At 33.3% G+C, this 22,028-nt stretch overlaps 1 protein-coding gene and 2 long non-coding RNA genes across 3 annotated transcripts; all 3 read right to left on the bottom strand.

Annotated features, from left to right (window-relative positions):
• Positions 1-464: 464 nt before the first annotated feature.
• Positions 465-1,607, bottom strand: LOC141651329 (uncharacterized). The gene is made up of 6 exons (XM_074459047.1): positions 1,500-1,607; positions 1,356-1,406; positions 1,203-1,265; positions 1,063-1,109; positions 879-948; positions 465-776 (listed from the first exon to the last, which is right to left on the bottom strand). Exons 1-6 carry the CDS (start codon positions 1,605-1,607, stop codon positions 624-626), a joined length of 492 nt encoding a protein of 163 aa, XP_074315148.1. The 3' UTR covers positions 465-623.
• An 88-nt stretch (positions 1,608-1,695) lies between these two features.
• On the bottom strand, positions 1,696-2,025 carry LOC141652183 (uncharacterized). The gene is made up of 3 exons (XR_012547011.1): positions 1,962-2,025; positions 1,816-1,872; positions 1,696-1,734 (listed from the first exon to the last, which is right to left on the bottom strand). It is a non-coding gene; the product is annotated as an uncharacterized LOC141652183 (long non-coding RNA).
• Positions 2,026-12,686: 10,661 nt separating this feature from the next.
• LOC141652181 (uncharacterized) lies at positions 12,687-16,750 on the bottom strand. Its single transcript, XR_012547010.1, has 3 exons — positions 16,524-16,750; positions 15,693-15,767; positions 12,687-13,030 (listed from the first exon to the last, which is right to left on the bottom strand). It is a non-coding gene; the product is annotated as an uncharacterized LOC141652181 (long non-coding RNA).
• Between the last annotated feature and the right edge of the window lie 5,278 nt (positions 16,751-22,028).

The following is a 22,028-nucleotide window of genomic DNA, read 5'->3' as shown; positions in this document are numbered from 1 at the left end:
ATGCCAAGATACGGGATTTTGTTTTCTCGAGCATACTTTGCTGCAAGAATTTTCCCTTCAACACCTCTGTCGCCAAATCCTCCAGGCACAAGAACACCATCTGCACCCTATATTTAAAGATACACAGACGGTAAACTTTCAATGCATTTGATGTTAATACACTACAGAATACAAATCAAGGTACTATTAAGAAAAAAACCTTGACAAATTCCAAGTCATTACGTAGTCTTCAGGGTTCTGCATAAAAAAAACTATCAGAATACGCACAATGCACAGCACATGTACTCAAAGATAGGCGTGCAGAAGAAAACCAACGAGGTGAATGCGGGAAAAAACAATCTAATTACCTCTTCAATGGTTGCTTCTTCAAGGTCACTAGCTGGAACCCAATTCACTATAAGTTTTCGTTCACAAGCAACCGAGGGCATGTAATAGAGCACATATCGGAGAAAAAGGGAAAACCTATGTCATTGGTAGTTCCAACCCAAAATGATCCAGTTCGAACCCAAAGGCAAGCATATCTGAAAAGACTTGACCTGTAGCTTTAAAAGTCTAAGCATGACAACGTAACATAAACAAACGTACGCAAAGAGACGAACACCAAAGTGGCCGCTGAATGTGATTTAAGAATTTAAAGCATAAATATAGAGAACTATTTCCACCCTGAAAACAACCGAGAGCATGAATGTAATCAATAGAAAGCACAGGTGTACCTTTAGTACAGAGAGATAAGAATCTGATAGCCCCGTGTACTTCCCTACCATGGCTATCGTCACCTTTAGCATCAAACGACAAGTCAAAATATAAGCTACAACTGTTACGAGTTAGCAACAAGAGACAAACAACGTCACAGTTCTCCATATAAATTCTGTACGCACCGTCTTATGCAACATATCACATCGTTGAGCTCTTTGGGTCCACTCATCCAGGACAGGCTGCTTTGAAGAGCTACATCATAAAAAATAAGAGTCGGATACTCGAATGTAATCTACTAACATCACTTTTAGAAAGAAAATTAAACTGAAGTCTAAGCCTCTAAGGGTATACGTCTATACGACAAACCTATCAAGATTCAACACTTTCAGTATAGCTTCATGGGCCCTTTGATCCTGATGAAGAGAGAAAAAATTTCAACAATTCACGTGGGCGATACAGAAAGAGTGTATAAGATGGAATAATCGGATTCTAAATAAATTACATACCCTTAGAAGCAAGGGTATGTGCCAAATGTTGGGAACATCATATAGGGTGATGATACACTCGTCCTGTTAAAAAACATTCTCCAAGGGTAAGGTTCAAATATCGTCAAGTCAAGAGAGTGAACAAATAATCTGCAAAATAGATTTTGGAGGTACCGTGACATGACAGAATTGTGACAGTTTTGCCTTTACGTTTTCATCCAGAGGCTGTAAACAAAACAAGTAAATGTGTTGGATAAACATATAAGCAAGTCTGGATAAAAATTATAGAGGATGATAGAGACGGATTAAGAGTAAGACCATTGTACTCCTACAAGCCAACATATCAGGAGTTAAACCCAGGCCACGGAGTCCCCGAACACTGTGTTGAGTTGGTTTTGTTTTCTGTCCAAATAACAAAAAAAACATTCGAGGAAAAGGACCTATAAGCCCATGGCTTAATCGGTTCATACAAATTTGAAGACAAGTACTGTTCCCCAACAACGTTTGAAATGCAGTACAAGACTAACATGAACTAAGCAAAAGTTTCCGGGACCTGAAAGAATATAAAATTGATGAGTCATCACTCGCTACAACAACAGTTGATGAGTCATCGACCACATAACTTTGTACCTACCAACGCGGTATGAAAATTGACCAATAGCTTCAATAAACGGCATAGACTCGATGTCCCCTGCATGTCCAAAGAAGGTTTCCAGCCTAATTAGACAGGTAACATCTTGTCAAATAGAAAAGCTACTACAAACATAGAACATTACACACCTATAGTTCCACCCAATTCTATGACACAAACATCAGGTGGGCCGTCTTGTCCATCAACAGGTATAGCGGCGCATAGTTCCACCCAATTCTGTGAAGTTAATAATAGACCATCAATGGCGAAGTTAACAAAAGTATAGCGGCGCATCACGGCGTACTTCGCCGAGTTCATAGCCACACTGTCGCGCGCGCTATTGAACCGTCGCACGGATGAATCTCGAAACTAACAATTATCTAATACACAAATTAAGGATCAACGCAAGCAATATGGAAATCAAATAATCGGACATTAATTAAGAGAATTATGACAATATTCACACCTTTAATTAAAGCTAAATAAAACTGATTATATAAGCAAATCAACCATTTCGAAAAACACAACAGAAATCGACCGAATAACATTGCAGAAAAACTGAAATCATAGAATCGAAATTAAATAAGAGGAATTACGGTAGTATTTGGCAACATCATCGGAAAATAATAGATCGAAAATGCGTTGTAGGCGTCGAAGATGACTGAAATGCGATGAAAATGGTGATGAGAATCAAAAAATTGAAGAAACTGGAGGTTGAAGATGAAGTTGACAAAGAGAGAGAAAGAAGAAAGTGAAAAAAGAGTTGAGTAAATGACTGTAGAATTAGAGGGATGAGCAACGTGAGGTTTTAATTAGCGGGACGTGGCACAATCTGGTGCATTCATTTGTTTTTATCGGATGGTAGGGATGGGTCCGGCCGCCTCACCCTAAGAAGGGTGCCTCACATGATTCAATCTATATATATATATATATATATATATATGTATATATATATATATATATGTATATATATATATATATATATGTATATATATATATATATATATATATATATATATATATATATATATATATATATATATATAGGCCAGATCCGGTGAGGCCGTTAATTATGGCGAGGCGGCCGGTCTCACCAAATTCCTTAAGTAAACTTGGGGTGGACTGAGTCTTCCTAACTTGGGCGAACATATTTAATTTGGGCTGAAAATTTGGGGTCATTCCTAACTTTTCATTTGATCCAAATATTTTCTCTATCTAAAATAAACAATCAACAGCCCAATACTTACCTCCCCCCTCTCTCTATCAAAATATAACAACGAACACAACATCACGATATCTCGTTTTCCTAGAAAATTGTTCATAGATTTCGTCGATTTCCTGGAAAATTCGAATCAACAACAACAATTGCAACGATTCATGATTTCGCAATTATTCAACTCACCAGAAATTCTTGATTTCTGATGATTCATGATTTCGCAATTATTCAAATCTAGGGCCTGATTCATGATTTCGCAATTATTCAAATCATAAGAAATTCATCGCGTATACGAATTTGATTAACTGATTATGTTGCGCATTATGCGAATTTGAGTTTGATTATGTTTATTATCACCGGTGTTACCAAATTGTTGACCTTAATACTATTAGTGATATGGAAGTTTGAAATATGTTTGATTCAATATTCTTTCGTTTGCGAATGGTTTTGATCGGTGAGACTCGATATTTGATCCATTTTTTATTGTTTCAGTGATAATGAAGAAACATGGATTCTCGGTTTTGCTCATTATATCTCAGCTATGTTCTGTGTTGAGCTTAGAATCCACAGGACCTGCTTTCATGTGGTCTCCTCATATTGATATGTAAGGATTAATATATCTCCAATATTGTTTTTGCTAATGTCAAATATTTACCTTTAATGAAAATCTATTGTGTTCTTCCATTGCGACATTTGCGTGCTTGATTATTCACAAAAGCTATAGTGTTGATGTGAACTCATCTTTTATGTTATGGTTAATTATAACAGGGATCTGGAAGAAAATGTAAATTATCAAACACTTTCGTCGAAAATATAAAATTTGATCATTTTTTATTTTGTGAATCTTAGACCTTATTTTGTGAATCTTAGAGCTTATATTGTGAATGTTAGAAGCCAATGTTGTGAAACTTGGTCATAAATGGTCGAAATCACCTATTTTCCTCATCTTATTTTGTGAATCTTATGCCCTATTTTGTGAATCCTAAAGCTTGTTTTGTGAAACTAGAAGACAATATTTTGAAACTTGGTTATAAATGATCAAAATCACCTATTTTTCTCCTTGTCTTATTTTGTGAATCTTATACCTTATTTCGTGAATCCTAGAGCTTGTTTTGTGAAACTAAAAGGCAATATTGTGAAATTGGGTCATAAAATGGTCGAAATCACCTATTTTGCTCCTTTTCTTATTTTGTGAATCATAAACCTTATTTTGTAAATCTTAGAGCTTATATTGTGAAACTAGAAGACAATATTGTGAAACTTGGTCATAAATGGTCGAAATCACCTATTTTCCTCCTTTTCTTATTTTGTGAATCTTATGCCCTATTTTGTGAATCCTAGACCTTATTTTGTGAATCTTCAAGCTTATATTGTGAATGTTAGAAGACAATGTTGTGAAACTTGGTCATAAATGGTCGAAATCACCTATTTTCCTCCTTTTCTTATTTTGTGAATCTTATGCCCTATTTTGTGAATCCTAAAGCTTGTTTTGTGAAACTAGAAGACAATATTTTGAAACTTGGTTATAAATGATCAAAATCACCTATTTTTCTCCTTGTCTTATGTTGTGAATCTTATACCTTATTTCGTGAATCCTATAGCTTGTTTTGTGAAACTAGAAGGCAATATTGTGAAATTGGGTCATAAAATGGTCAAAATCACCTATTTTGCTCTTTTTCTTATTTTGTGAATCCTAAACCTTATTTTGTGAATCTTAGAGCTTATATTGTTAAACTAGAAGGCAATATTGTGAAACTTGGTCATAAATGGTCGAAATCACCTATTTTCCTCTTTTTCTTATTTTGTGAATCTTATGCCCTATTTTGTGAATCCTAAAGCTTGTTTTGTGAAACTAGAAGACAATATTTTGAAACTTGGTTATAAATTATCAAAATCACCAATTTTTCTCCTTTTCTTATTTTGTGAATCTTATACCTTATTTTGTGAATCCTAGAGCTTGTTTTGTGAAACTAAAAGATAATATTGTGAAACTCATTGAAATTTGGTCCCCCAATTCCAGTTGTAGTAGTTTACGTCTCCGTCTGATAGTCCCCTGAGCATTGTATAGTGAGCAAACTTGAGACTCGACTTTTCTTGTTTCTGAATGTTTATGCTCAAGGTTCCTGCAAGATCATTATTTTACTGCTTTTGCATCATTAGAGTTCTGAATTCAATCAGAAATTCATGAAGTACTAGATACGAATCTTATTTTGCTCTTTTTCTTATTTTGTGAATCTTAGGCCTTATTTTGTGAATTTTACAGCTTGTTTTGTGAAACTGGAAGCCAATATTGTAAAAATTCTTCACAAGTGGTTGAAATTACCTATTTTGCTTTTTTTTTGGTGAATCTCATATCTTGTTTTGTGAATCTTAGAGCTTGTTTTGTGAACCTGTAAGTTAATATTCTGAAACTTGGTCGTAAATGGTTGAAATCACCTATTTTGCTCTTTTCCTTATTTTGTAAATCTTAGACCTTATTTTGTAAATCTCAGAGCTTATTTTGTGAACCTAGAAGATAACTCTTTTGTCGGCAATTACATGATTCAATCAGAAATTCATGAAGTACTAGATACGAATCTTATTTTGCTCTTTTTCTTATTTCGTGAATCTTAGGCCTTATTTTGTGAATTTTACAGCTTGTTTTGTGAAACTGGAAGCTAATATTGTAAAAATTCTTCACAAGTGGTTGAAATTACCTATTTTGCTTTTTTTTTTGGTGAATCTCAGACCTTGTTTTGTGAATCTTAGAGCTTGTTTTGTGAACCTGTAAGTTAATATTCTGAAACTTGGTCGTAAATGGTTGAAATCACCTATTTTGCTCTTTTCCTTATTTTGTGAATCTTAGACCTTATTTTGTGAATCTCAGAGCTTATTTTGTGAACCTAGAAGATAATATTCTGAAACTTGGTCATAAGTGGTTTAAATCACCTATATTTTGCTCTTTTTCTTATTTTGTGAATCATAAGCCTTATTTTGTGAATTTTACAGCCTGTTTAGTGATACTAGAAGGCAATATTGTAAAAATTATTCATAAATGGTTGAAATTATGTATTTTGCTCTTTTTTTTGTGAATCTCAAACCTTGTTTTGTGAATCTTAGAGCTAGTTTTGTGAACCTAGAAGACAATATTCCGAAACTTGGTCATAAGTGGTTGAAATCACCTAATTGCTCTTTTTCTTATTTTGTGAATCTCAGACATTGTTTTGTGAATCCTAGAGCTTGTTTTGTGAAACTAGAAGATAATATTCCGAAACTACGTGAATTTTCACATAGCTGTCTCATTCTTTATGTCCCTTTTTAATAGTAATTATGTATATTCGTAGAAATTATAATTTTTCCAAAAAAGTATCTAATTTAAGGTTTAACTCTTCACAAGGGATACATCGGAAGAAGAGGAAGAAGTGGAAGAAGTAGAGAATAGAGAATGATGTACGTGTGAGGATGATGACGATCGAAGACACGCAAGTTTTAAATACGTTTTATTCTTTTCTACGTTTGATTTATTTTGTTTTTTTTTTGTTGTAAACTTAAGCATTTGGTCAGTTGGTTTTGTTTAGCGAAGGAATTTACGCAATTGTGTGAACCTTCAAGGTCATTTTTGGACCTTAATGTGTGTGAAATCTCGTTTACTTAAGAAGTTTTTTTGTTTCTTATTTTGTGAATCCTACACCTTAATTTGTGAAACTGGAAGGTGTTTTCGTGAAACTTGGACTTAAATGTGTGCAATTGTTTACTTACGAAGTTTTTAGTTTCTTATTTTGTGAAGCGTACACGATTAATTTGTGAAACTTAGACCTTATTTTGTGAATCTTAGACCTTAATTTGTGAAACTGGAAGATGATTTCGTGAAACCTAGACTTAAATGTGTGAAATCGTTTACTTTGAACAAGGGTCTGAATTTTTGCCTTAATACAAAGATGTAGGATTCACAAATTGTGAATCCTACACCCATTTTTTTTTGTGAATCCTACATATTACTTTGTGAAACTTAGACACTATTGTGAAACGTGGTCATAAATGGTTGAAATTATCTATTTTGCTCTTGTTCTTATTTTGTGAATCCTAGAGCCTGTTTTGTGAATCCTACGGCTTGTTTTGTGAAATTAGAAGGTAATATTGTGAAACTTGGTCATAATTGGTTGAAATCACCTATTTTGCTCTTGTTGTTATTTTGTGAATCCTAGAGCCTGTTTTGAGAAGCCTAGACCTTGTTTTGTGAATCTTAGAGCTTATATTGTGAAACGTGGTCATAAATGGTTGAAACTATCTATTTTGCTCTTGTTCTTATTTTGTAAATCCTAGAGCCTGTTTTGTGAATCCTACGGCTTGTTTTGTGAAATTAGAAGGTAATATTGTGAAACTTGGTCATAAATTGGTTGAAATCACCTATTTTGCTCTTGTTCTTATTTTGTGAATCCTAGAGCCTGTTTTGTGAATTTTAGACCTTGTTTTGTGAATCTTAGAGCTTATATTGTGAGCCTAGACCTTGTTTTGTGAATCTTAGAGCTTATATTGTGAAACCAAAATATAATATTGTGAAACGTGGTCATAAATGGTTGAAATTATCTATTTTGCTCTTGTTCTTATTTTGTGAAGCCTAGACCTTGTTTTGTGAATCCTACGGCTTCTTTTGTGAAATTAGAAGGTAATATTGTGAAACTTGGTCATAAATTGGTTGAAATCACCTATTTTGCTCTTGTTCTTCTTTTGTGAATCCTAGAGCCTGTTTTGTGAATTCTAAAGCTTGTTTTGTGAAACTTGGTCATAAATGGGTGGCATGCAGCTTATTTTTCCTATTTTGTGAAACTTGGCCCTTATTGTGTGAAACTTGAGCCTCAATTTGTTCGAGGTGTTCACCCTCATTGTGTCTATACCTGATTTAGTGAAACACTAAATCAATGACGGAGATATCAAACTGAAATCATTCAGGGACCAGGTTGATTAATGAATCTGTAAGTGCTTAATACTTGGTTTGAAAAGAATGTTCAGAGTAGCGAGTAGCGGCATCTCGTATTTCTTATTTTGTGAATCCTAGATCTTGTTTTGTGAATCCTTGAAATTATATTGTGAAACTAGAAGTTGATTTTGTGAAACTTGGTTATAAATGGTTGAAGTCAGGTAGGGCGCTGTTAATTATGGCGAAGCAGTCTGCCTCACCTGAGTTTAGACCTGATTTGTGAAACTTGGACCTTATTTTGTGAAACTTAGACCTTATTTTGTGAACCTTAACCTTATTTTGTAAATCTAAGAACTTATTGAGTGGCTGTTGACGTATATTAGCATTTTTTTTTGGTACGAAAGAGGGGCTGGCGTATATTAGCATTAACAAAGTAAATAAAAATCCTATATTTATATTTGTTTATCTATATGAGACTCGAACTCACATCTTGCGCTATAGCACAATGCTCTACCTTTTGAGCTAATAGATGATATTAGTCAAAAAATTATTTATGTATTAACAAATAACAAACCTATCGAAACACTAGTGATTTGATGTACATTTGAAAACATCTTTGTAAACATTTACAATAACACAAGAAACAAAAATAATCACAAATAAAGTTGAACCTACTAATTTTGTGAACCATTGATCTAATTCTTAAGCTACAGCTTGTGAGGCTGTTTGATTTATCTAGGCTTGGGCCTGATTTTGTGAACCTTGTGCATGTTTTTGTGAATCTTGGACCTTATTTTGTGAATCTAAGACTTGATTATTTTAAAAATATAAAAAAAAGCAGAAAATATGGGAAGTATTGCTTGAGACTTTAATGCACTACACCACTACGCCCCATGGAAATGATACATGTGGCGACGTAGCAGTAGTGCATTACCCGTGCTTGTTCCGCACAAGGGCGTGAATCAGCGGCTCTGTAAAAGGGAACCCGAACCCTTGACATCCTGTTGTTACGAATAGGTCTGCTTGAGACAGTTGACATCCTGTTGTTACGAATAGGTCTGCTTGAGACAGTTGATTCAAGACGAGGCTCATCTGTTGAAGGTAGTGGGCCGATAAAGCGATGGAATTCAAACAATATATTACCATCATTATCATATCATCATTAATTCATTATCATCTCATTATCATCACCACCAATAGTAGTAGTATATGAGTTACCTGAGGAGTTGCAACTTCAGGCCCAAATTCTGCAACAGGTCCTGTTTCCTACATCATTACCAATATATTACCATTTGTACCAAAAAAAGAAAAAAAATATATTACCATAATTATCTCTATCGCTTGTGTTAGTATGGATAAGCTAATATATACTCCGTACAATAAAGATAAGAAAGATATGGGAATGAAGTATGACTCATCAGTAGCAACTAAATGAAGTTTTGAATCTGAGATCTTACCCAGAAATGAAGAGATGAAGAACAGGTCAACTTTGCTTGTGCATAATCACTCTCATTCTCGAATATGAGCTTTGCAGTCCATTGGCCAACCTTTAGAATTTCCACGCTGCACATCCAGAAACATCAAAGATAAAAGCACCAAAATGATACTTAAAACGAATTGCATTATTAAATGGACTTACTAAAGCCACCAACTACTTCATAAGCAAGTGGTAAACATGAGAGTCCTTACTAAAGTCATAGGACCTTTCAAGTTTACCAATCACAACATTCTTAAAATTAACAACCCCTTGAACTTGTGAACATGACCTTTGCATTCTAACACAACTTCGACCATTTCTAGACTTTGTGAAACTACTTCGGATTTTTCTCAGGGATCTAGTCGAGTTTAGGTTAGCCTACTGAGACATCTGCACACCCACCCGAGTTTCAAACCAAGTCGTTGTAATATAGTTACACTAGAAAATTTCATAAGATTCTGAATGAGACACATGCACAACCAATCGAGTGGAGACCCCCCCTGCCTCAAGATCCTAACAGACTCAATTAAGATATGTCCATGAAATATTTATCACTCCCTAGCTTAAAAATTTACTGCACACAATTGTCATCATAATCAACCAGATCGTCACTCAATCAATTCTCACCCAACCCCAGCTCTCACTCTCACCCGACACACTCACAGTCACATTAGCATTAGTATGTGACGACAGCATTTTATAGCCTATGTTATTCCGACTCGTTTAGTTGTATATGATACGAGTGCTTATCCAAAAGTCGTACCCATCTGTTCGAGTTGTACTACTGTTTTATCCATGTACACAGTACGACAACAACATTGCCTCATGGCTCTCGCGAATTGCGGGATAAGGGCCTAAGCCCTAAGGGGCGACCCTTGTAGGATTCACAAAAACATGCACAAGGTAATCAGATTATAATAAAGACTTAATAAACTACCTTTGTCATAGCTAGTACTTCCACTGATTTCGAGATTGAAAGCGGAGAACATTCAAAAAAGTACCCTACTAAAAAAAAAACCCTCTCTCAATGACCACATAATGATCTTGGAAACCTCACAATTACCATGACTCTGAAACCAAATCATTTTCCTGAAATACAACCTAACTAAAAGTCAAGTTATTCACTAAAAATAGTTGGTACTTTTCCACAATTTCGTTTCCGAGTGATGTCCGAAGAACTAATATAAGCCAACCACATACTCTAACAAGTACAAAGCAACAAAGAACAATTTCACAAAAGTGATCAGGAAGTTAGAAAATGTAACCTGTAAGCATGGAAGGATAGGAGGATTTCGTTCTTGCAAGAAGTGAATGCACGTCAGTACATACCTGTAAAAGTAAATCACGACTGATTCAAAAGAGGTAACAGGATGATTCTTACCAATTGCATCATTATACGCTTGTATATTTAAAGATACGTGTACACAGGTAATTACACCTATCAGAAGCGACCTGGCCCAACCCCTCAACCAGACCCAAAATGCCTCAAACCTAAAACTGACACAATAAAAAATACTCAACTTATTACCGTCTCATAGGGGCATAGGATCTACAATTTCCCTATATGTTATGGTAAATACGATTAATCGAATTGTAAAACAAATAAATAGTGGAACTGTAAATACAACATCCTCCCCAGTTTCAGTGATACACTAATAGAACTTGAACTCTATTCTATAAATTACAGCACTCAACAAGCCCTCATAAAGATCAATCTTTGAACTAAATTACCTCCTTTGCCGAAAGATCTATAGCCAGAAGTCCCTGTAGAACTGGTCGTCGTCGGCCATTCTCTACTTAGTGAGTATATCGAGCAGCAACATGTGCCCGAGGACGAAACGCTGCTGGACCTGCAGTGAAAATCGAACAAGGCTTCTGAATAACATTTAGTCAGACAGAAGAATAAACCATAAGTAGAGACTGAGAGTAGACAATGTCATCTACAATATGTTGAAGGCTTATTGCCTAATAGCCGTTACCCGAGCCTTCAAGAGAGTCATTGGCTCAATTTGGATAAGATTAATCGGAGAAGACGGAAGAAAAAGTACGGATTAATTGAAACCACAAACTATTGAATCAAAAGTACCTGAGTTAATGGCGGATGGAGATTGATGAAGTGAAGCTCACTATTAATGGCGATCGAAAGCTCACTTTCTTACCTATTTAAGTACCTGAGTTAATGTCGGAGAAGTGATACAAATATTATTCCGACGAAATCCAGTACATTAAACACGAAATTGAAAGCCGAAATCAATCGAAAACTGATTAAAATCATAATAAAATAAGAGATAGAAATTAACCTACTTTACGACATAGAAGACCGCCATTGTTGCAAAGAGGAGTGATGTAACGCCTCGAAAATTGCTACGGATTATGGAGTTATGGATTGATTAACTGGCGAATTGATGATGGGTAAATTAGAACGAAATATGAGAAGAATTGGGGGAAATTGAAGAATTAGGTCATAATCGTATAATGGATGAAATTGAGATTAATTCGTTACGAATTAGGAATTGCAAGTACGACAATACTTAAGTTATGGAGGATAATGGCGGATGGAAAGCTTAGTAGCAATGGTGGTCGGAAGCACAGTGTTAATGGCGACTGACGAGATGAAGATGATGGAGCTGAGTTGAAGAGAGAGAAGGAGACACGTGGTGAAAATGAAAATGAATTGAGTAAATGAGCTGTTAGCTGTGCAGGTGGTGGATAATATAGGGGGACACATGGCATCATCTGGTGAGTCTATAGTTATTAGATCCGACGGTTTAGGGTGGGTACAGCTGTCTCACCCTAAGAAGGGTGCCTCACATGATTCAATATATATATATATATATATATATATATATATATATATATATATATATATATATATATATATATATATATACTAGTTTAAAACCCGTGCAAAGTTGCACGGGTACATATATAGGCATTGTAAAAAAAAAAAACAATTGGTATAACATTATCTTAGTTGAAATATATAACATTGGTTATATAATCTGTTTTACCAAGTTTAAGATCTCATTGTTAATTTTATCGAGTTGATAATAGATTCAATGAGTAATATAGGTGATGTTACTACAAAAAAAAGACTAATTTACTATATAACACGCAAATGTTACTTTTGCTCAGAACATAAAAAATTATTCTGGAGTGTGCGTACAAACACTTACTCTCATGTTCTCTTGACATCATAAGATAAGATAACAACAAAAATCATGGGTATAGGACTTAAACTATGGACAAAGAGAACACGCCCTTGCGCATTTATAACTCAATAATTTTTCCATAACCCACCCTACATTCGCTCACGTAATCCAATAAAATTAACATGTTGCTTCAACAATTTTCATTGAAAAATTATTTTGGCAAGTAAGCTAAATAATCATTCAAAACTCAATCACAAATTTATTAGTTCGTATAAATATACTAATACTCCCTCCGTACCATATAATTAAAGAGACTAATTAGCCTTCTTCAGTTTTCTTAATTACACTATATCAATGACAAAGTTGTAGTGCTCGAGGTGCTCTCCGATCAGGTAGTCAATATAGGTTGATACGGACCTAAGTTGACCATGTTAGCTTTTAATACCTTCTCCGTTAGATGTATTGCATTATACTACCTGCCAAAAACCCAAAATTTATAAAAAGGAAACTCTTTAAAAAATAGGCCTAATGAACATAAATATCATAAAATAACTACACGTATGTAATTGGAACATAATATAGAAAATTTACTTTAAATAATTCTACAATACTATGTACTCCGTACAAGGGTAAAAGGTTAAAGTAGTAAAATATGCCATTGAGTAAAATAAGAATATGTCAACTTGACTACTTAATCGAAAATCAGTTTCATTCAAAGTTGGGTTTTTTGTCAAAAACTACCTTATATTTAGGTGTATTTGTAAAAATACTACCTTATATTATTTTTTTTTTGTTTTCAACTACCTTTGTTTTCTTTATTTTTTGTCAATAACTACCTAGGTTAAGAATCTAGACATATTTGGTCTATTTTTCGGCTTTAACATATCTCACATGACTCTTTTATGTTTTAATCTTACCAAGGCCCGATTTTGGGAAGTCATGGAGTACTTACGCTAAACTTTAGTAGATGTTTGTAGTTATTATTGAAATGTGAAATTCATTAATTTTGTTTATATGAAGTTAAATTTTGGTTTTTAGAGGCAGTCGATCATTGTTGTTTGATGTTAAGAAAGTCATGTGAGATAGGTTAATGTCACTAAATCGACCAAATCTCGTCATATTTTCAGCGTAGGTAGTTTTTGACCAAAAAATGAGAAAACAAAGGTAGTCTAAAACAAACAAAATAATATAAGGTAGTTGTTTTACAAATACCCCTAAATATAAGGTAGTTTTTGACAAAAAACCCTTCAAAGTTCCTTACCTAGGCGAAATGAGGAAGTTAAAAAAAGTCATTTGAAGCAGCAAGTATAGCTAAATCATAGTGGCTCAAAAAAAAAATTAAGCAAGAAGTACTTTATCTCATTTCGATGTACCTCTTTTCTACTACTTGGTTTGTCTAAAATTCAACCCTCTTTGATTGAAAGAGATCAAAGATTATTAAAGCGATGTAAGATAATATTTCTTCAAGAAGGAAAAAACATATAGAAAATCCGTCTCTCTTAAGATGGGTATATCGGTCTTAAGAAATAAAACAGGTCAAGTACTACCCCACTTGGCTAGATAAGACAATGATTTTGCTAGTCTGTAGAAACTTTCTTTTAGTCTTAATGATGCAGGAGCCCACACTATTTGATCCGTCTTAGATGGGAATTTGGGATAGAAAATAAAAGTTAAAAGTTAAAAAGTTAAGAAATCATGTCAAATTAACAAAAGTTTATGGAATCCTTAGACCTTAGATGAGAAAAAAATGGTTTTGACTCAGAGTTCTGGTTCAAGAAGTGATCACTCAACATAATGACAGCGACGTCAATGGCACAAACATGCTCCAAAACTTTAAGTTTCTCTAATTTGCTCTGACATCCCTTTCAGATACTCACTTCTCATAAATAAACTTAAGGGGTTCTAGCTATGCGGCCGATCTTAAAGTAAAACGTAATAGGTCATGATTTGACTACTTAAACCACAAGTTTGAAAGATTTATCACTATTCCATTGAGTAAAGGGGAGCAATCCAACAGTAGATGTAGTGAAATATAAATGCTTAAAACTTCAAGAGGAGTTGGACTACCTCAGAAATGATAAGTAGAAAAAGTAAAAGCAACTTTTACAATAACTAAAATGATCACATTTAGATTAAAAAAGATCGGTCTAAGTTGCGAATAAATTCAATGTTCCAAATCAGTAGGACTAATAAACTACATGAAGAGATATCAATAAATTTTGATAGCATCTCTTACTATTTTTTTAGAATCTCTAATCTTTTATGTTCTCCATGAATAAAAAAAAAAGTAACCAAATTGCATCAACGATTTCACCACGATTTGATACCAGTCCAGATTCCGGTGACAATAAACGGGCTTAACAAATAGATTAATTGTACTTTTAGGATTCTTATCAAGTACTGTGGAATTATCACGTAGTCCTTAATGGACACATTCAATACAAGTGAGATGACATACTTGTCAAGGTCCTAAAACCTTCGAATTTTCCTTCCGAAGTTTCGTAATTTTAGCAAATGCTAACCTAATTGACAACCAAGTAGAAATTTGTGAACTTGAGAAGATAAAGTTTTATTTGAGAGTAATTTCCAATACGATTGGTATGAATTTGTTAACTAAGCCCAGAACCATAGTATAGTTCAACACAACTCTCAATCAACATAAATTTTACAAAATTTGCAAATTGACTGTAGCTATTGTCAATAATTGGTAGCTATAAATCGTTTTCTTTACACATAAAGTGTATAGAATTCACGCCCTAAGCACTCATAAACACATTTTAACATTACTCCATCTTTCGTATGCTAACTAATATACAACTGCAAATTAAATATAGAATGTACATGAAATTGGAGTTTTTAATTGGACTTAAGAGAAATACAGATTCATGATTTGGCTCAAGGAGTCAAGGTAGAGGCATTGAAAATGAAACTTTTGCATACAACATTATTTTACACAAGCTCTTCACAAAAATAATACTTAGTCCTCTGTTCATATTTACTTAGTATCCGTCATAAAACAAACGCAACTAAATCTATAAGATAAAGTGATAAACTAAGCAGGTGAATAGATATAACAAACTATAAACATTAAAAATGAGAGAAGATGTGTAATCAGATTGATCATAGGTTAAACAATACCTTGTATACAAAAGTGAGCAAATGATAGTCCTCCGTTAGTAAGGCTACAAATTAAACGATGCGAAATTGGAGTTTCTGCAAAAATAAATGATCAATGTTAAAGATATTACATGTGCCGAAATGAAAAATTGAAAGATGGAGGGGACCTAAGGTCGCTTCTACTTAGAGTAGAATGAATAGTTTTTAAGTGTAGAGATATAGCTACGGGGACAATAGCAATGAAATTGTTAGTTGAGCTTAGGCAAACTGGGCATCACAAATTCACGGAAACAATAAGTCATATCAATATATGAGGTATTGGTTTAAAAATTGTCACTGTTTGCATCCTAAATATATGGGTTCAACTAAAAACGATAAGGCAATCTGAAAAAAGGACCATTAATCAAATTAGGGATAGTTTGTATTAAAGCTTGTCCAAATTAACCAAATTCTAAATTTGACAGCAATACAATCAATTAATTCGAATAAAAAAAGGGAAACGCAGTACAAAGCCGACTACCAAAACTACTTGCGTCACATAGAGAACCAATCGAGCGCATATATAACATTGTTCTACTTGATTTTACGAATATTTAGAGAAACAAATAGCAAATCAAAAACATTGGTATGTCAAAATGTTGGAAAATCGTGGAATAACTGAAGAGAATGGAGAGACAGAAATCGTATAGCTTAATTTAATTAACAACAAATATTACCGCCACCATGATTGTTACTCCACAAAAAAGTGAAAAAATGGAGATGACTTACAGCATGATGTTGAGATGGGTTAAATGAGAAGAACAAATGTACAGTGATGAAATCGAAGCATAATACCAAAAAATGAATCCATACCTGTTTTAATTATGAAAATCATGTATAGAGAAGAATAAAGACAACGTTTTTTTGTAAAATGGTGGTAAAAAAATTGAAAGAAGGAGAACAACAAATGGTTTGCAATTGTTTGGGTAGAAAAATCTTCCCTGATCTTATTAAGAGATCTGAAAGTGTGTTGGTAGAGAATGACGGCAGAGTAAAATGGGTGGTAGAGCAATTTAGGGTTAATGATGATTGATGACAGAGTAAACACGGGTAGAAAAATGTTGCAAAGAAGAGAATTGATATGATAGAAGTATGTAGGGTTTAGGCGTAGGCGGGAAAACAACTCACCGTAGAAAGACACGTGTAAAAATTTATGTTTAGTGGTTATTGTTTTATAGTTATATATATATATATATATATATATATATATATATATATATATATATATATATATATATATATATATATATATATATATATATATATATATATATATATATATATATATATATATATATATATATAGAGAGAGAGAGAGAGAGAGAGAGAGAGAGAGAGAGAGAGAGAGAGGGGTTCTCATAAGGCCCTTACATCTTATGAGTCCCTAAGTCCTTATAAGGACCATAGGATGGAGGGAATGGAAGGTTGAGATTAGATCTCAATGGATGGCCAGAAATTCATCTCCTCTAATTAGCTCCTCATTGCAATTAAAATCCTCACTAATCCATTCTTCACTCATTATCAATAACTCCTTCCTCACTAAACATTCATCCCTCATTCTCACAAACTCTTCCTATCTCTCTACATTCTCTCTCATTTTTCTCTCTATAAATAAAATCAAAACAAAAACAAATCTGAGAAAAAAAAAATCCTCCACTGCCGGCCACCACCTGACCCACCGGGAATCATCACTCCCTTCTTCCCGGTCGCCGGCCACCACCATTCCCACCACACACCTTCACCGACATCCGCACCACCTCAGCCGGCAGCCACGACTCTCAGATCTACTCCCTTTCTCCCTCCCGGTAGCCACGAGATCTCGGCCACACCGCCGCCTGCCTCCCTTTCTTCTTTCTCTCTGTTTTTTTTTTTCAGATTTACATTGTTTTTCTGTTTATAATTTTTGTTTTTATGTTTTATAATTTTTGTTTTTATGTTTTATAATTTTTTCAAATCTCGTATTTGATGTATCGGTTTTTGATATCGGTTTTGATATCTCGTTTTTGATAATTTCTGAGATCAAATTTTAACTTTGTTTTTCATTGTTTGAAGTTTCAACGACCACCACCACTTTTTTTTTGGGTATTTTTAGATCTCGTTTTTGGTTTTCTCGTTTTCTTTGGGTATTTTTAGATCTCGTTTTTTTTTTGTTTATTTGGGTGTTGGTTAATTAATTTTTAGTATTTCACTTTTTTATTACTCTTTTTTTTAGATCTCGTTTTTTTTTGTTTATTTGGGTGTTGGTTAATTAATTTTTAGTATTTCATTTTTTATTACTCTTTTTTTTAAGTTCCATATTTTGTGCTAAAGTTATACAATAATTAAAATAAAGTTATACTATTAACCTCTAAAGTTATACTATTTACGACTAAAGTTATACCCTTTCAAACATTAAACTTACACTATTTACGACTACAGTTATACCTTTCAAACATTAAAGTTATACAATTTATACTATTTTGTTGTGTGTTGTTATTTACTTATTATGTTGTTATTTACTTATTTTATATTTTTTTTATTTCAAATATGTCTTATATTACATTTTGATATTTAGATAATGACTTTTTTTTTTTCAGATCTAGTATTGTTGGTTTTAAGATTTCGGTTATATATTGGACTAAAGTTATACGATTTTGGACTAAAGTTATGCGATTTTGTAGTAAAGTTACACAATTTTGGATTAAAGTTATAAAATATGGACTAAAGTTATACATATGAAGGACTAAAGTTATACAAATAAGGACTAAAGTTATACAAAAATGGACTAAAGTTATACAAAAATTGCCTAAAGTTATACAAATATGGACTAAAGTTATACAAAAACTGACTAAAGTTATACAAATAAGGACTAAAGTTATACATATGAAGGACTGAAGTTATACAAAAACTGACTAAAGTTATACAAAAATGGGCTAAAGTTATACAAAAACTGACTAAAGTTATACAAATATGGACTAAAGTTAATACAAAAACTGACTAAAGTTATACAAAAACTGACTAAAGTTATACAAATAAGGACTAAAGTTTTACATATGAAGGACTAAAGTTATACAAAAATGGGCTAAAGTTATACAAAAACTGACTAAAGTTATACAAAAACTGACTAAAGTTATACAAATAAGGACTAAAGTTTTACATATGAAGGACTAAAGTTATACGAAAATGGGCTAAAGTTATACAAAAACTGACTAAAGTTAAACAAAAACTGACTAAAGTTATACAAAAACTGACTAAAGTTATACAAAAATGGGCTAAAGTTATACAAAAATTATACAATAATTAAGAATGGTATAACTTTAGTCCATATTTGTATAACTTTAGTCCATTTTTGTATAACTTTAGTACTTATTTGTATAACTTTAGTCCATATTTGTATAACTTTAGTCAATTTTTGTATAACTTTAGTCCTTATTTATATAACTTTAGTCCATATTTGTATAACTTTAGTCAATTTTTGTATAACTTTAGTCCATATTTGTATAATTTCAGTCCATATTTGTATAACTTTAGGCAATTTTTGTATATCTTTTGTCCATTTTTGTATAACTTTAGTCCATATTCGTATAACTTTAGTCAGTTTTTGTATAACTTTAGTCCTTATTTGTATAACTTCAGTCCATATTTGTATAACTTTAGTCCTTATTTGTATAACTTTAGTCCATATTTGTATAACTTTAGTCAGTTTTTGTATAACTTCAGTCCATATTTGTATAATTTCAGTCCATATTTGTATAATTTTAGGCTATTTTTGTATAACTTTTGTCCATTTTTGTATAACTTTAGTCCATAACAGTATAACTTTAGGCAATTTTTGTATAACTTTAGTCCATTTTAGTATAACTTTGGTTCATAAGAGTATAACTTTTGCCCATAACTATGTAACTTTTGTCATTTTATATCATTTTTATATAAAAATGTGAAATATAAGATTAAAATCAACAAATTATAAGAATTTTATATAGCTAAGATTAAAACAACAAATTTTATGAAAAACATTTTAGTAGATCTTAGATGAAAAAAAAGTATCTCACAAAAAAAATGAGATTTAAAACCCGAAATCTTAAAAAAAAACGTATAACAAGAAGAGATTCGAGAAATTGAATAAAAAAACGAGAACTAACAAAATAAAAGACAACAAAAAAAATGAATGGAAAAAAAAAACTCAAAACATAAAAATTAACACCAAAATGAAAAAAAAAAAAAAACGAAAAAAAAAATACAGAGGTGGCGGCGGCGGGGGTGGTGGGTGGTGAGTTGGTGTCGGGTGGGGTGGTGGTGGGTGGTGGTGAATGAAGATGAGAGAAGTGGGTGATTTATTTGGGTTTTGGTTTTTTGGGATTTTGGGTTTTTTTTAGAGAGGAGAGAAAAGTGAGATGTAGAGAGAGGAGAAGGAGTTGTGATAATGAGATGATGAATGATTAGTGAGGTTGGTTTATTGAATTGATGAGTTAATTAGAGAAAAGGTGGAGGGATTAATTTGTAGCCACATATTGACATCAAATCCTAGCCTTCCACTGCCTTGATCCAATGGCCCTTAGAAGGACTTATGGACTCAAATATATAAGGTGACCTTAGTTGATCCCTTCTCTCTCTCTCTCTCTCTCTATATATATATATATATATATATATATATATATATATATATATATATATATATATATATAGAGAGAGAGAGAGAGAGAGAGAGAGAGAGAGAGAGAGAGAGAGAGAGAGAGAGAGAGAGAGAGAGAGAGAGAGAGAGATTGAATCATGTGAGGCACCCTTCTTAGGGTGAGGCGGCTGGACACCTTCTAAACCATTGGATCTAAAAATTAGAGACACACCAGATGTTGCCACGTGTCCCCTATATAATTCTAATTAACTAACGCACACATTTTAAGTTCATTTACTCAATTCATTTACTTCGTCCACTTAATCTCTCTACAATTCATCATCTTCAACCGAGCTCCTCCGGTGAACTCCGTTCTTCCCCAATTTTTAGGGTTTTCTCCGTCGATTCACGCCGATCATCTCCATTTTCACCTCATTTCCCAATTAGGTCAGCTAATTTCACATTTTCCTCTTTTCTTATCTGTTAATCATGTATTTATCCTGTCTAAATTCGATTTTATTCGTTGAATTTATTGAATCAATTGTTAGCTCGCTTATTGATTGATACTGAACATTCTAGGTATTATGCTGCTGCTGCTGTCTTATCTTTGATTATATAAGTTTGTTAATGTGATTGAAGCTGGAAGATTGACTTGTTTTGAAAGGGGATTATATTGGTGTAAGGGTTTATGGTAATATGGATTGCAGATGTTTCGTAATTAAGGTTTGAAATATGCAATTGATTTCGCTATCTAAGCTTAATTCAATTTGCAGTTTGCCTTTACGAAGAGTCGTAATTAGTCAAAGCTAAATTTAGGGAGAAGAGGAATTTGGGTGCTCATTCGTATTTCGAGGCAGGAAATTTTACTCAGAGAAGTAGTTGTGTAAGGTTATATAGTAGCCATCAAATTAATAAGTTTCCGGGGATAAATCCTAGTTTGAGGAAAGTAGTGATGGTCGCTCAGGGGCGCATGATCGGTTTCGGAGATATATATGTCGATGGATTAATGACAGGGTGTGGGAATGTTGTGGATTTTGCGAAGCCAGCTGCCGTGTTCTTTGGTGATAGTAGTGGCTATAAGTGCAGAAGAGCCAGTGTTAGTTTGAGGAATCGAGGTGCTTTCTTTAATTGTCTAGGTAATCCTGTTGTTGTAGGTTACCAGAATTGGAACTCTATTTTGTTTAGTGGAGGGTTCTCGAAGCATTATCATGTGTCTTGTTCTGCTAGTAAAGGAGCTGCTGCTGATGTCCCTTTTAATATTTCTGTGAGAGATGAGCAGCTCGAAAATCCCGTTGAATCTTCTGCTCGGTATGTTGTTTTGCCTGCTTAAAGGAACTTTGAACTTGTAGTTTTGAGTAGTTCATAATTTAGGGGTGATAATTTTTTACTGACTTCGCTGAGTATCGATACATTTGGCTTGTTTAAGTTGATAGCTATCTCTTATGCTATAATTTTTTACTGACTGCGCAGTAGAGTGTAAAATGAGCGTAGAATATGGTTTTTTGAGGAAAATAAAGAAAACCCATCTGAGCTAGTGAGTTTTTACTAACAATGAGAGTTCGTCAAAAGCTAGTTGTCTACAATGGTTTTTAAGGCATTTACATATGTAATTTAACATTGGACTAACCCGAATGCAGTAGAGGTTTTCTACTATACCTGAAAAGGGCTACACATGCACTGACTCACTGAGCCTTGTTAGTGCTAGTTTGGGTTGAAAAATTCTTATC

This window comes from Silene latifolia, chromosome 4, assembly GCF_048544455.1.
Source record: "Silene latifolia isolate original U9 population chromosome 4, ASM4854445v1, whole genome shotgun sequence".
NCBI lineage: Eukaryota > Viridiplantae > Streptophyta > Magnoliopsida > Caryophyllales > Caryophyllaceae > Silene > Silene latifolia.
The sequence above is the reverse complement of the archived record's forward strand: the minus strand, read 5'-3'. Positions and strand labels throughout refer to the sequence as shown.

What these genes read in the sequence shown, in the direction of transcription:
- LOC141651329 (XM_074459047.1), bottom strand. Translation starts at nt 1,607, where the DNA reads ATGTTTTTTTTGTTATTTGGACAGAAAACAAAACCAACTCAACACAGT. An exon ending in CACAATTCTGTCATGTCACG is followed by an intron (nt 1,266 to 1,355) that starts GTACCTCCAAAA and finishes GTTTTTTAACAG; the next exon opens with GACGAGTGTATCATCACCCT. An exon ending in AAAGTGTTGAATCTTGATAG is followed by an intron (nt 949 to 1,062) that starts GTTTGTCGTATA and finishes TTTATGATGTAG; the next exon opens with CTCTTCAAAGCAGCCTGTCC.